The sequence below is a fragment of the Hyperoodon ampullatus genome (genome assembly GCF_949752795.1).
Source record: "Hyperoodon ampullatus genome assembly, chromosome: 3".
In the NCBI taxonomy this organism is placed as follows: Eukaryota; Metazoa; Chordata; class Mammalia; order Artiodactyla; family Ziphiidae; genus Hyperoodon; species Hyperoodon ampullatus.
Window position 1 is genome coordinate 154,582,712 of NC_136916.1, and position 14,805 is coordinate 154,597,516.

At 55.0% G+C, this 14,805-nt stretch overlaps 1 protein-coding gene across 1 annotated transcript; it reads right to left on the reverse strand.

Annotated features, from left to right (window-relative positions):
- Positions 1-4,933: 4,933 nt before the first annotated feature.
- NGB (neuroglobin) lies at positions 4,934-8,932 on the reverse strand (the record flags this gene model as incomplete). The annotated part of the gene is made up of 4 exons (XM_079700142.1): positions 4,934-5,068; positions 6,483-6,602; positions 7,227-7,338; positions 8,844-8,932. The coding sequence occupies 4 exons, from the start codon at positions 8,930-8,932 to the stop codon at positions 4,934-4,936; spliced, it is 456 nt and encodes a 151-aa protein (XP_079556268.1).
- Between the last annotated feature and the right edge of the window lie 5,873 nt (positions 8,933-14,805).

Genomic DNA, 14,805 nt, shown 5'->3' on the forward strand with positions numbered 1-14,805 from the left:
CTTCCCATGTGGAATGCAATAGATTATAAGTACAGTAAACAAATTTACATAGTGGGAGGTCAGGATAGGTGCTTTGAAGACAAAATAAAGCAGGATGGGGGGAGCTGTCTAGAGATGTGGAGGACGGGGGACGAGCTCTGTGGGAACGCGACATGAGACACGTGAGCCAGTGGAGGCTGCATGAAGGGAGTGGGGACTAAATGCGGGGCCCGAGGACCAGCGAGGAGGCCAGAGTGGCCAGAGCAGAGTGAGCGAGGGGAAGAGAGGAAGGAGGCGAGGTCTGAGGGGCCCCTGGGGCTCTGTGGGCTAAGCTACTGGAGGGTTCTGAGCAGGGGAGAGACATGATCTCCTTACTAGCCACTGGGTGGGGACAACACGGAAGCAGAAAGCCCCCCTGGATGATGGCGACAGTATAGTAGCTCAGCCAAGGACAGGGCAGTGAAAGAGGAGAGAGGTAGTGAAATTCGGAATAGGGCCTGGGGATCCCTGGATAGATTCCATGGGGGAGTCTGAGAGAAAGCAAGGAGGTAAGGATGACTCCCAGTTCTTCAGCCTAAACAACTGGGTAAGCTGGTTTACCAAAGCAGAGAACGCTGGGAAGGAGCAGGTCTGGGAAAAAGACCAAGTGTTCCGTTTTGGTTGTGTTACGGCTGAGATGGTGCCTTGTGTGGACGTTGGGCAGGTGGCTGGATACAGAGTCTGGAGTAAGGGAGAGTTGGGCTGGAGGTGTAAACTCCAGAGTCATCAACGTCCGGTTGGTGTTGAAAGCATGGGACTGGCCGCAACCTCTACAGGCGCAAGCGTAGGTCGGAGAGAGATGGGAAGGAGAATCTGCAAGGGAGACTGACAAGGAGTGGCAGAGGGGAAGGAGGGAAACCAGGAAAGCCTGGCGTCCCGGAAACCAAGGGAAGAAAGGGACTCAAAGGGGAAGGGGGACCCCAGCTCTAATCACACTTGACAATAAACACGGGGCAGAGAGGAATGAGCTCAAAGACGCCACCAAGAAGCATCGGTCAAGTCAAATGCTGGACATGCCACTGAACGAATAACCAGGTTTCACCCACAAATCAATAGCCTGGGGGAGGAGGCGAGAGGCTGGTAGAGAATGAGAGGTTTAGGAGACACAACCAGATACAGTGTGTGACCCTTGATTGCATCTTGAATTGAACAAACCAGCTGCAGAAAGACATCTTTGAGATACCAGGGAAATTTGAATATGAACTGGGTGTTCTTAGGTGATGTTGAGGAGATAACTGTTCATCTTGGTAGGTATGTTGACAGCATGAGTTAAAAGGTAAAACAAACAAAACAAATCAGCTAGAAATTCATATGGAAGACTTTACGAGTTCAAGAACATGATGTCTGGGGTTAGTTTTGAAACTGTCCAGCAAAAGAAAAGGGCAGGGGGAGGTCTTGAGTTGCCTCACTGCTGATTCTGGGTGAAGGGTACATGGAGATCTGTTAGGCTCTGATTTTTGTGTATGTTAACGTCTCCATGATAAAAAGTTTAAAGATAGAAGAAGGGGTGATCAGCCCTTCCAAGTGCTGCTGAGCAGAAGAGGAAGATGAACACTGAGACGTGGCCCCTGAGTTTGGCAGGATAGAGATTGTTGGTGACCTTGACGGGAAGATAGGTGGGTGGATGAAAGCCTGGTTGAAATGGGTTACCATCCTCTCACAGGAGTGAGGACGTGAGAACGGCGAGGAAAGACAACTCTTCTGAAGAGTTTGCTATCAAAGGAAGTCAAGAAACAGGGTGGTAGCTGGAGAGGGAAGGGGGCGGTGAGGGAGGGGAAGTTCTTTGTGTAGAACACGAGATATGGGCTGATGGAATGAGGAGAAGAGAGAGAGGATTCCAGGGCTGAGACCTGGAATGGAGGAGGAAGGAACTACCCGCCCCGCGCGCGCGCGCGCACACACACACACACACACACACACACGCACACACACGCACGTACATGCAGACATGCACAAGTGGAAGAGAGGCCTTCAAGAGAGGTGAAAGCACCCATGCTTAGGATGGCTTAAGACACATCAGAGGAGGCTGTTTGGCCTCTCCCGAGGCAGGTCACCCCAGTCTCCTGGGTAGGTGTCAAACATTCAGGAGCCCTAGGCCACGCTTGGCCACCAGATCCTGAGCCGCTGTTTGGTCACACAGCAGAGGATTCCTCCTCACTGGAGCCTGTATGGGCACAAGAAAAAGATACTTTTTTTTTTTTTTTTTTTTTTTTGCGTTATGCGGGCCTCTCACTGTTGTGGCCTCTCCCGTTGCGGAGCACAGGCTCCGGATGCGCAGGCTCAGCGGCCATGGCTCACCGGCCCAGCCGCTCCGCAGCATGTGGGATCCTCCCAGACCGGGGCACGAACCCGTGTCCCCTGCATCGGCAGGCGGACTCTCAACCACTGCGCCACCAGGGAAGCCCGAAAAAGATACTTTTGATGCCCCAGTGGGAAAAGCACTCCTAACACGCTCCAGACCCAACGTCTGCAGTCACACAGCCTGGCAGGCCTGGCCCCCTGAGCTCAACAAAAATGAGGCCCCAGCTGGAGCTAGGGAGGCTCTGCTGGTGCCCGTGGCATTGGTCTGGGCTGAGAAAACCAGACTTCGGGGTGTGGGTAGCTGGCCTGGGTGCAGTCCCTCCAGCCATTCACAGCCCAGCTCCAGGACCCCACACCTAGGAGGCCAGGAGCACGTGGCTGGTTAAGCCTGAGGCTGCTCGGAGGTTTTTTTGCGGTATGCGGGCCTCTCACTGCTGTGGCCTCTCTCGTTGCGGAGCAAGGCTCCGGATGTGCAGGCTCAGCGGCCATGGCTCACAGGCCCAGCCGCTCCACGGCATGTGGGATCTTCCCACACCGGGGCACGAACCTGCATCCCCTGCATCGGCAGGCAGACTCTCAACCACTGCGCCACCAGGGAAGCCCGGAAGCCCGCTCTTAAAGTCACTTGCTCCCCGTGCCCCCAGCTATGTCTCTACTGTTGTCTGCATACTCCTCATAACCACACACCCACACACACACACACACACACACACTCACACTCACACCTGCTCTTCAACTCCAATGTGCACCCCGGGTTATCACGTTTAGTCTCCTTAAAAAGACCACCCTGGGATTGGCACCTACCCCTGCCAAGAGGATCTAGAAGCTTTCCTCAGAAACACTGCAAGATTTGGTGCTGCTGTCCTGGCACCTAATCCATTCAATCCATTCAATCCCTGGCCTCACCTTGTCCACCAGCAGGTGGGCTCCCAGACCCCTGAGCAGTGAACTGCTTCAGACTCTGGACTAGCGTGGGTATATGTTGTAACAAACCAACCCCCAAATGTACAATGGCACAAACACAGTAGAAGTTTATGTCTCTTTCCTGTAAAATTCAAAATCGGTGAGCCCCTGCTCTACATGCTGGAGAAGTACGTGGACCCTGCAAGGCACTTCTGATTAGTGGGTGCTCTCCAAGCAGTGATTCAGGGACCCAGCTCCTTCCACCTGTGACTCTGCCACGTTCAAAGCGTGGCCCTCAAGGTCACTGTGAGGTCTGCATCAAGCTGGTGGAAGGATGACAGAGCACAGAGGGGCATGCAGGAGTTTGTGGGGACCAGGTCTGGAAGTGGTATACATGTCCACACATTCCATTGGCCAGAACTCAGTCACATGTCCCACCTAAATGCAAGGGACGCTGGGAAATGTAGTCCAGTTGTGTGCCCTGCCGGCCAGTTTCCACCACAGACCCCTGGGCTCCATCTCGGCCACTGGCTTCCCCACACCTTTCCCTACTTTTCCACCCACTCTGGCCTTGGCCCTGCTGAACCCATCCTCCCACCCTGTCCTACATCCACCGCCCTGCATCTTCATCTGGCCACAAGCCAACACCAAAGAAAAGACCAGTCCCAGTGGGTCAGAGGGGCACACAAAATAGGTTTATTTCTCATAAGTTTATACAACCACAGCACACAGCAGAAGATAAAAGTGGAGACAGCTCTGGGTGAGGGCAGGGGGCCTCTCCTGCAGCTTTCTCTTCTATCCATCCAGCTAAGTACAGGCACACAGCAGGTAGTAAATATGGGGAGCTGTGGACCCGCCGTCGGTATGGGCAGAGGCAGAAAGGGTGGTGAGGGAAATGAGACTCAGGGTCTGACGGAGTCCGGGGTGAGCAAGAGCCGCTGGGAGTCAGGTCTCTTGGGAATGAAGCCCTCCTCCTTCCTTGCCCTTCCGCAGCCTCGCCCCACCCTGGCTGGCTGGCTGGTTCTTACAGAGCGATAATAGGGGAGCTCCCACCAGACACTACAGAAGAAAAACTACTCTGTCGGGCGGCATGTGAGTGGGCCCCCAAGACGCAGATAAGCCCCATCACGGAGCCAGGTCTCCCTTCCTCAGCAGCTCTCCTGGCCCCCTGCTCCTGCTGCCCATGATTCCACCCTGAAGGCTGAAGCTATCCCACCTCTTTCCTTGTGAAAAGCAAACACCCCTGGGAGAGAAAAGCACTGAAGGCAGGCAAGCTGGGAAGGTGCCCGAAGCTCAGCCACGCCAGCCCCGCTTGGCCCAGGCTCGCCTGGGAAGGGAGGGTGACAGAAGAGCCCATTCCCTCAAAGCCCCATACCCCCTGGGTCCGTGCCACCTCTGCTACCAAAACGCTGCTCCTCCTCCTGGAAGAAGAGGGGAGGCCACAGAGGAAAGAAGGCCGGCAGGGAGGAAGCTACTGGAAATTCAAGGAAATCCGAAGGCCCCTTTCTAAGGAAAAGCCACCCTGTCTGCAGTTGGGGGTGAGGGAGACTGAGACGCAGCCCTGTTCCATCACCTCTCCGGCATGGCCAAGGGGACAAGGACCATGATGCAGGGAGGCCTAGGGGAGCCTGGGCTACAATGGACACAGACCAACAGGTAGACACAGACCATCAGGGGCCACCAGGCGGAGGCCGCTGGGCAGGGCCGCCTCTTAATCGCCATCCCAGCCACGACTCATGGCCTGTACCACGGCTCCGTAGAGCTGACTCCAGGCAGCCCGCATGGCTGGTGTGAAGGCAGGGCCCAGGCACTTCTCCAGCATGTAGAGCAGGGACTCACCCACCGTCTGCAGAGGCAAGGGGCACCTGTCATTCCCAAAGGCAGGAAGGCGTGCCCTCATTCCACAGGTGAGAGAACTGAGGCTTGGGGCTGGTAAGGACTCCTGGGCTTTTCTTCTCTCCTGCACGGGGGTCCATGCTTCCTGAGCAGGATTCTGCCCCAATCCTTGTGTACACCTTAAAGGTGAGGCTTTAAAGTGAACAAAGCATTTCACTCCACTCCCAGCCTCACAACCACCCCATGAGTGGAGCCGAGGCATTGCCTGGGAACTCCAGCTCAGACCAAGCAAAGTCATTGCCTCCAGGCCTGTTTCCTCCTCTGCAAGAGAGCAGTCATGATGTTAAGAGTCCAGGCTCTGCAACCTGAGATGAACCTGAGTTCACTTTCTGACTCTACTACTTATGAGCTGTGTGACCTTGAGCAAGTTAGGTAACCTCTCTGAGCCTCAGATGCTTCATCAGTAAAACAGGGAGTGTAAAACTTCCAACTCATCAGGTTGTTGGGATGATTAAATGAGATCATCTCTGAAAAGCTCTTAGCACAGCATCTACACACAGTAAGTCTTCAACAGTAATAACGGTTCTCATGTTTTATTAGTAATTATAAAATACAGTTTATTTATTCCACAAATATTTACTGAATATGCACTAAATACCAGATACTGTGCTAGTGCTGGGGATGGAGAAAATGACAAGACAAACTCAGTGCCTTCCTCAAGGTGAGTACGTCTGGCAAGGTGACTGTGTGGTAGGCTGTCAGGTCAGGGTCCCCAGTGAACCATATCTCAAGGATTCACACCCTTGACACTGGGCTCATCCATGTGACTGGCTTTGGCCAATGGGACATTAGCAAGAGTGATGCGTGCAGAGGCTGGCTTCTCCTCTTGAAAGACTCCCTCTCGGAACTCAGGTGCCACTCTGTAAAGAATCTCAGCTAGACTACTGAGCAGTAAGAGGCCACACGGAGAGAGAGATCCCAAAGGGTGACAGGCCATCTTGGACATTCCAGCCCCAGCTGAGCTCCCAGCTGAATGCAGTGCACGCATGGCTCCAGCCACAGCACGTGGAACAGAAGAACCGCTCAACTGAGCCCAGAGAAATCAGAAATCATTGTTTTAAGCCAGGTTGTTCTGGGATGGTTTTCTACACAGCAATATAAAACTGAGCAGACCAGCTAATCTCAAAGGCTCCTTCACTTCCTATGGTTCTAAGGGAAACCGTACCAGAGAAGAAAAATTGGAGGCTCAGAGAGGTCAAGGCAGTGCCAGGGTCACACAGCAAGTACATAACAATGCATGCCCCAGCCCCGGTCACGTGAGGGTATAGGAGTGGGAAGGATGAACAGGTGGATAGGAGAGGCCTGGGAGAGAGTGGTGGCCTCAGGCCAGGAGCTTTGGAGAGAGAAAGAGCCCCTTTACCCACCGAGAAGGAGCTGAGCTTCACACCCACTGCCCGGTGCTTCCTGCCCAGGCTGGCAAGGTACTCCTCCAGCGAGGACAGGTCCTCCACGTTGGTCACCGCAGCGTCGATCACGAGCATCACCTGCCAAGGCCAAGGTGGTGGTGAAACAGAGACCAGAGCAACTCCCCATCTCCTCTCACAACCAAAATCCAGAACCTGGGGGTCCCAGCCAGAAGGAAGAGAGGACCCTCAGTTTTCCAGTATCAGAGACAGAAGGCAGCCTGCGTCTGCATACAGTAGGCGCTCAACATATGGTGGCCAAACTACTAGTGTTACACCATGGAGGAAGCTGGTCTCTTCTGAGGGGCTCAAAGCCCTAAACACACCTGCTGGACAGTGTTGTCCTCCTGGGACGAGGGGACACGGAGGCCCTGTGAGAGTCGCCAGCCTCTGAGAAACCCCCAGCTTGGTTTTCACAGGCAGATGGCCCCTGATGGATCAGTGCCAACACCACCTACGGGAGCCAGGGGACAAGGCCAAGGGCAATGGCAGAGCTGGGAGCAGCTGGCTGAGAACAGCGTCGGGGAGAAGGCTGACTCGGGTGCCCCAAACTCTGCCCAGCTCAGCGCAAAGGGAAAGGGGCAGATGCCTCTGACAGGAGGGGGCAGAAGGAGGAGCTCAGACCAGGGCTGGGGCAGGAAACGAAGTAACTCTCCCGACTTGCTCCTCGGTCTCTCCCAGGAAGGTGCTCCGCCCACCCCTCACCTTCCTGATGTGGTCCAGGAACTCAGGGGAAGAGAGGCAGTCCTCCGGGCTGGAGAACTGGCGGCAGTTGTACTGGAAGAGGGGCAGCAGGTCCGGCTCCAGGTCAAACAGCCTGTGGGTGGAGGCCCGGTGTCAGCCCTGGGGTGTTGCCCCTGCAGGCTCCGTGGGCCCTGGCTGCCCAGCAGCAGGAGAGGGCGGGCAGAGCCTTGGCTGTGAACTATAGCGCACCCGCCAGCCTAGCGGGCACCCCTTGGCCAGCTTTGCCAGTGCCGCTCTCCCACCTCTTCTACAACCTGGAAGTGGCATCCGGGAAAAAACAATGTGTCCCCAGGCCTCTCATACGACCTGGCATAGGGTAGCCTCTCCATAAACCATTGAGGGGTGTGGACTGGGACAGGAAGGGGTTCTCAAACAGGAAGCCTGGAGTCCATGGTGGAGAAAAGAAAACCTCTCTCTCCCTCCCTCCCATCCTTGGGTCAGAACCTCCCAATGTCATCGTGCCCAAGGGGGCTTGGGCCAGCAATGATAATTATAGTATATAGAACCCCTTACACTTACTGAGAATGGAGTACTTTACACGTGGTTAACTCATGTATTCCTCACAATCCTAAGCAGTGGGTATAACTGTTATCCCAAGTTTATAGAGGAGGAAACAGAAGCCCAGAGAGGTTAAGTAACTTGCCCAAGGTCACACAGCTTAGGCGTAGCAGAACCACAGAGGGTGCCTGAGAAAACAGTGGGTTTGGGGAAAGCTGGGAGGCACAAGCAGAAGCTCTCAGCCACACCTGGGAAAGCCACTGGGGTTTTGTGTAACTCTGCAAATTTATTCCCTTTTTGTTTGGGGAGGTTTTCTGAAAACCTCTTCAGAAGTTCTGGGCTGGCTTAGGGAGCCAAGCCTCCTGAAAAACCATGGTGAGGTAGCATTGCCTCTTTGGTGATGGCAGAGGGATTACCTAGACACCCTCAAGCTGAGGTTGAAGACTGGCCTCCCCTCTTCCCCCTTGGGGTCTGCACACCCCCTTACCCCTCTCTCTAGTGGTGAGAATTGGGCATCTGTCATCCCTTCCCTGGCAGCCCTCTGGTCCTAGCCCAGTCCTTTCCTCAGAAAGGTTTATTCTTTTGTTGGTTGCTGGAAGCTCACACTTCTGGGGCCCGGACCCTGTGCTCTGCAGGCCAGGCACCCAGTACGCCCTCCCCACACAAGCCCTCGGGACACCCCAGTCTACCCGTATGGGCAGAGGTGGGCACCCCTGCAGTCACCACCCAAGAAAAGACCACTCAGGAGGCACACAGCCAGGGAGGGGGCGCAGCGTGGGGACCGGAGGCCGCTGGCCCAAGTGTAAGGAGGTCCGCCGGAGCGGACCCTGGCCGGCACCCAGAGAGCCCCATAGAGAGCGGGGCGTGCTGGCTCGCAAGACGGGCCACCGCCGTGGGAAGAGCAGCAGGGGCCGCGCCACCCGTCGCCCCGCGCCGCTCCTCTGGCGCACATCTGGAGGCGCCCCAGCGCCCCAGCAGCGGGCTAGTCTCCCTCCTCTGGCGCCAGCTCAGCCGCCTCGAACCCATTCCTGGCGAGGCACCCCGGTACCCGCATCCCGGGGGCGCTCGGGCCGCCCTCACCTGGCGAACAGGACGGTGCCATGCTCCAGCGGGCTGCGGCTCACCTCCCGCCAGCTCTGCCGGATCAGCTCGGGCTCCGGGCGCTCCATGCTCGCCCGGGGACGCGGGGCGCTAGGCTGGGACCCTCGGGGCGCGGGCACCGTCACCGCACGTGCCGCGCCATCTCCGCGGCGACGCGGCCAGTCGGCACCTCCTACGGCCCCCGCGCCTCGGCCGGGCGGGGTCCTGCAACCGCTCCTTCCCCGCCCAGGTGGAGGAGCCCCCGCCGGGCCGGCCCCGCTGGCGCTTCCGGGGACCCCGCTCCGGCCGCTGCGCCCTGCACCCCACGGCTCCGAGAGCGCCCCGCCCCGCGCCGCCCGGGCTGGGGCGCTTTAAAGCAAACGCGGCCCCCGCCCTCCTCTCGTCCGTAAGGACGCGCATCTCTGGGCAACTGGCTCTGGCCGGGGACGACCCGGTGGCCTGGGAAACGACCGGGCTTCAGAGCTTCGCAGAAATCGTCGAGCCTCTCGGGACCTCAGTTTCTCATCTGGTGACACTCCCTAGTTAGGGCAAGGAGTTCAATTTGATCGTCTTAGGTAAGCTCTGAGAGAGCCACCTCTCCAAGAGCCCCACTCAAACACTGCCTGGAGGCATCTGACCCCTTGGTACAGGGTCCCCTTCCTTATGCCCCAACGTGGGCCAGTGAATGCCAGGGCGCCTACCTGTGTGACAAGGCGGAAGCCCGGGAAGGGAGGGAGGAGGTCTGCCCTAGTTCTCGGTATGACTGAGGTACCCCGTGACATTTGGGGACCACCAGGACTCTCAGCTTTAGGGACAGCGCCAAGACCACAGCCATTTCCAGCCAGGCCTGGGTTTTCTTGAGAAATCTGTCAGCTGCCATCTTTAGAAATTTGTCAGCTCATGTTCTAAACCCAGCTCTGCTTGGCCAGGGTGGGGTCTTGGGTGCAGCAGCTGTGAGCATTCCACTTCTTGGACATTAAGGGAGTTACGCTAGAACATTCTACTATTCAGCGATTTTTAATAGACTTTTGTAAATGTTTAGATAGAAGTACTATTTATTTCTTTAATTTGAAGTTCAGGATACAGAATCTCATGTTTGCCATTCAGGGTGTGAAGTCAATTAGACCTAAACCTTTCTCTTTCTTTTTTTAAAAATATAAATTTATTTATTTATTTATTTTGGCTGCATTGGGCTTTCGTTGCTGCACTCGGGCTTTCTCTAGTCACGGCGAGCAGGGCCTACTCTTCGTTGCGGTGCACGGGCTTCTCACGACGGTGGCTTCTCTTGTTGCGGACACGGGCTCTAGGCGCGCAGACTTCAGTAGTTGTGGCACGCAGGCTTCAGTAGTTGTGGCACGTGTGCTCAGTAGTTGTGGCGCACGGGCTTAGTTGCTCCACGGCATGTGGGATCTTCCCGGACCAGGGCTCAAACCCGTGTCCCCTGCACTGGCAGGCGGATTCTTAACCACTGCGCCATCGGGGAAGTCCTAAACCTTTCTCTTTCAAGCATGAAAGTTCCTCAGGCCCCGGCCCAGTTCCAGTGGCCCAGGTTTTGAAGAGCAAGACCCTCATTTATCTTTCATTATGTCAAGTCTCCGAGCCTGTCTCCTCTCAGTCTGCCCACCTCTCTTTTTCCATTTCCTAAGCTGTATGGAGGGGGTTGGGAGCGAGGTCTCCAGGAGCCTCTCAGCCCGCCTCCTTTGGTCTCTGGGTACAAGGTGGGTGTGCTGGGGCCTTGGATCATGAACAGGTTGAGGCTCCGTGCCCAACCCTATGCTAGGCCTGGAGTGTTGAATCTTTGCCTTCTAGAACTTCTCCTGCTGGCCCCCCATCAGGACTGAGGGTCTCAGCAGAACTCCTCTTTCTTGCTCCCAGCCGAGCCCAGTGACCATCCCGCTGCCCTCCCTCTTCTGGGGACTCAAGAGTTTAGAGCTATTAGGAATTTAGCTAATAATATAGGACTATTACCCTATTCCTCTCTTCCCCATCCCTCCCCACATCTCGGGGGGCTCTGGGCTGGAGCAGGGGAACAGAGCTGTAAGGCAGCCTGGCTTGTGTCCTAAGGAGTCCAGGAGATCCCCAAGTGAGAACACAAAGGGCCTGGGGGCTGAAGGGAGAAGGCCGGGGTGCTCAGGGATTGGACTCCCAGGTTGGTGTCCCATGGCCCTGCAGCCAGGTCACAGGGGAAAACCATGTATATCTCTGGCGACCTTGACCTTTCAGTGCCCAGATGCCCAGTGCTCCAGGCCACCTGGCTTGTCTAAGGCGTCCCACGCCACCCAGTTTGCACTTCCTGGCAACAGTCTACACTCAGGACCCTCCTTGCCTGTTTTCTCCTTTGGGCAGGGTCTGGAGTCTGAGAGGTTAATGAGTTGATGGCCTTAACTAGTAAGTGGTGAAGCCAGCACTCACTCTGCCTTTCTAGAGCCAGGAGGTAGGAGGAGAGAGCTGAGTACACTCTAGTCTCCGCTCCCCTTAGTGAAAAGGCCCAAGAACCTGGCTGAGCCTAAGCAGTCAGGGTGGTGTATTCCAGCCAGGAGACAGAGGGTCTGACTCCATATTTGAGGGGCTGGGGGAAAGTCACCGGAGCTCCCCTCCCTGGCATCTGCCCACAACTTGGGCAGGAGGTTCTAATTGAGGAGAGGGTTCAAGTTCTGTTCTAGAGCCAGTGCTGTCACTGAGGCCGATTTATCACCAACAGTAAAGGGTTAGCATTTATTGAGCATCCATGTCCAGACACTGTACAAGGGACTTTGCATCATTAACTTTTTTCATTCTCATAATAACTCTGCGAAGTAGATCCTATTTATTATAGCCTGTTTTACTGTTGAGGAAATGGAGGCAACGAAGTTAAGTAACTGGCCCGAGGTCACATAGCTAATAAGTGGTAGGGCCAGGATTTGACCTCTGGACTGACCCTGGCACCTCCAGTAGGCCTCCGTGCTCCACTGCCTTCCTCACTCTAATGGACTGTGAGCAAGAGCTGTGTCCAAAGTTCAGACCAAGCCAGGATCACTGGGTCTGGGTCAAAGGTGTGTCAGAGCTGGCTCTCAGATGGCTTGTGACAGCCAACTGTGCTCACCTTTCCAGCTTCTCATTTAGGAACATCAGGCTGGTAGCCTGAAATAGGCCATGGTGGAGTATATACACCATGAAAATTGGCATATACTACAAATCAGGGCTGTTTTCCTCCCAGGAAGCCACTGGTCTGGGTGCACCAGGAAACACTGGGCGATGAGCTATCGATGCTTTAGGCAGAAGGTACAAAGGAACACGCTAATCTGAGTCTAAGGCTTTTCCGCAGGGGATCCAGGTTGTCCTGGGCAGGTGCTCCTAGTCCCAGGACCAGGCTGGAGAAGCAGAAAAAGCGCAACTCGGCACCTAGTCCTGGCTCTACTATTTACTAATCAGGCAATTAATTGAATCTCTCCTGGGTAGAATGGGGACAAAAACAGCACTGACTTCACTGGGCCTTTATGAGGATTCAGTGTCACAGATGCATCACGAGTTGGTAAACTAAGCTGTGCCAGTCAAGAAGCGTTTGGTCCTTTTCTAATCTGCCTGTCCTCGGCAGTCCCATCCCCTGAGGATCTGCAGGATCCCCTCTCTCTCACCTCCAGCTACTCTTGGTCCTAAGGAGGAGGTCGGTCAGACAGCCCAGAAGATCCCCAGTTTCACAGCGCCGTGGACCCCTCTCCTCCCTCAGCTTCTGTCCAAAACATGTCAGCTCTTACCTCCTTTGGACCCTTAACATGACTCCTGATAACAGATGATCCCTGTCAAGATGGGGGCCTCCAGGACTTCCCTGGCGGTCCAGTGGCTAGGACTCCGTGCTTCCAATGCAGGGGGCACGGGTTCGATCCCTGGTCAGGGGACTAAGATCCCGCAGGCCGCATGGTGCGGCCTAAAACCAACCAACCAACCAAACAAAAACAAACCAAAATAAAACAAAACAAAAAAGATGGGGGCCGCTTTGTAAGCAGAATGGACATTGCTGCTACCATGCTGGGCCACTCAGCTGTCTCAGAAGTGGACAACCGTTACTCTCTCTCTCATTCCTTTCTATACTTGTGTGAGGTGGTTAAAAGAGAAAAAGGTCCAGCTTCCTACTTATTTTAGAATAAGTTTAAATAAATCAAAATAACAACCAACATTACTCAAGTAACCTTATCCATGAGAGGGCCTAAGTGTTCCCTGGTGTAATCAGGCTCACCTGCCTAGCCCAGGGCCTCTGCTGGAATTAGAATGGCCTTAGACTCCAGACACAATGGAATGGTTCCTGCACTCAAAACATTCTTCTCTTCTTTCTGGGAGCCAGAGGGCAAGTCAGGTTCAATTAAGTACAACAAGAACAACATGGCGTTCAAAATAAGAGCTATTTATTACAGCTATTTATTACAAAAGTAAACGGCCTCTGATTATCTGTGGAAAGTTTTTTTTAATATAAAATGTGGTTCAAGAAGCCGGCTGGAGGTTGAGCTAACAAACGTCTCCTTCCTCCGCCAGCAAGTCTGTGGGGCGTGTCCCATTCTGCCTGCTCCTGGGGGCTGGAGCCCATATTCAGGGCACCACCACGACAGCCCCTCTCCTCAGCATCTCCCAACAACAGAACCTGAGTACCTGAAGCTGCATCAACCCATGCGGCCTTGTCCCCAGAGAAGTGTCTGCCAGTCTGGGCAAGGAAGAAGAGGAGGGAGTGGGCGGACAGTTCTTCTCCATCTTTGGAAAGCAGTGTAAGAGACAAAGGAAACTTTTGTCCCCAGTGTGGCCAAATTAGGAGGGAGGGATGGGCAGGAAGCTGGCTGAGCTTTCTCCCTCCTCACCCTCGCTCAGAGTGGCTGCCTTCAGAGCACCTCCCTTCCAACAAGCTCCTATTAGGAAATAAGGTACAAGGGAACATCAGCCACCTTCCGGTTGTCATCGTGGGGCCGCTGTTCTTTGCTAAGAGCCAAGCACAGGTTCCTGAGTTCCACCTCCAGGAGAGCCCACCAAGATGGCTGCCCCCACCCAGCTCAGAAGAAACGAAATTGGCCTGGGGGAGAGAAAGGGAGAAGCGGGGGAGGAGGGGAGAGCAGGAGGTTCTCCATCCCAGTTCTCCTTCCCTTCCAGAAATGCAATTAAGCAAGCAGCCCAGACTCAGCACCCGGCAACGCTTCCTGCTGGGGGAAGTCAAAAGGGCTGCAGCCCTGGGAAAGGGAGGTCATCAGGCCCCAGATCTAATTAACGAACCTGCCTTGCTTTTGACATTGCTGCATTTCCTCTATTAACATTAATGATGGTTGGTCTGAACGTCCAAGCATGGCCAGAAGCTTCCCTCCCCACCACCCATTAGGTAGCGCAGCCTGTCCTTGGGACCAATTTCCAGTCTCCGTGGCAACCGCCTAGCAAAGATGCTCTAAAGAGCTCTGACCCTGTCAGAGCTGGTGGGGGCTACAGAGGAGGGAAGATGGAGTGTGGCAGAGATGCATCATTAAACCTTGAAGCATCACAGTCCTCTGAGACAAAATAATATTTTGTCATGCACCGGGAGGCCGGAGGCCGGCTGAAGGATTGGCCTTGGGTTTGTTCAGTTCTAACCCAAGGGTTTTCTTTCTCTCTTTCATATGGGGAGGAAGTAAAAGGAACAGCTCTGAGCTTCTTGCTTGGGCTTCAAAGTGGTAGAGAGGAGAAGCTCCCAGGCATTTCTAGGTGCTCTGGGTCTTTGGGGAAAAAGAGGTTGGTGAGACAGTGACACAGAGTAAAGGAAATGAAATGAAGTGAAAGGGAGGGGGGCTATCAGCAGGGGAGGACTAGAGAAGTAAAACTGGGGAAAGCTTAGTGAGTGACAGGAACACCAGCCCAGAAAGGCCAAGGCAGCCCACACCCCGACGCCGGGCTGGGACTCGAGCCCAGCACCATACACATCCCTGTGCTGCCACACATCCACCTCAGCTGCTAAGAGAGGGGCCCCCAAGGCTCTCCC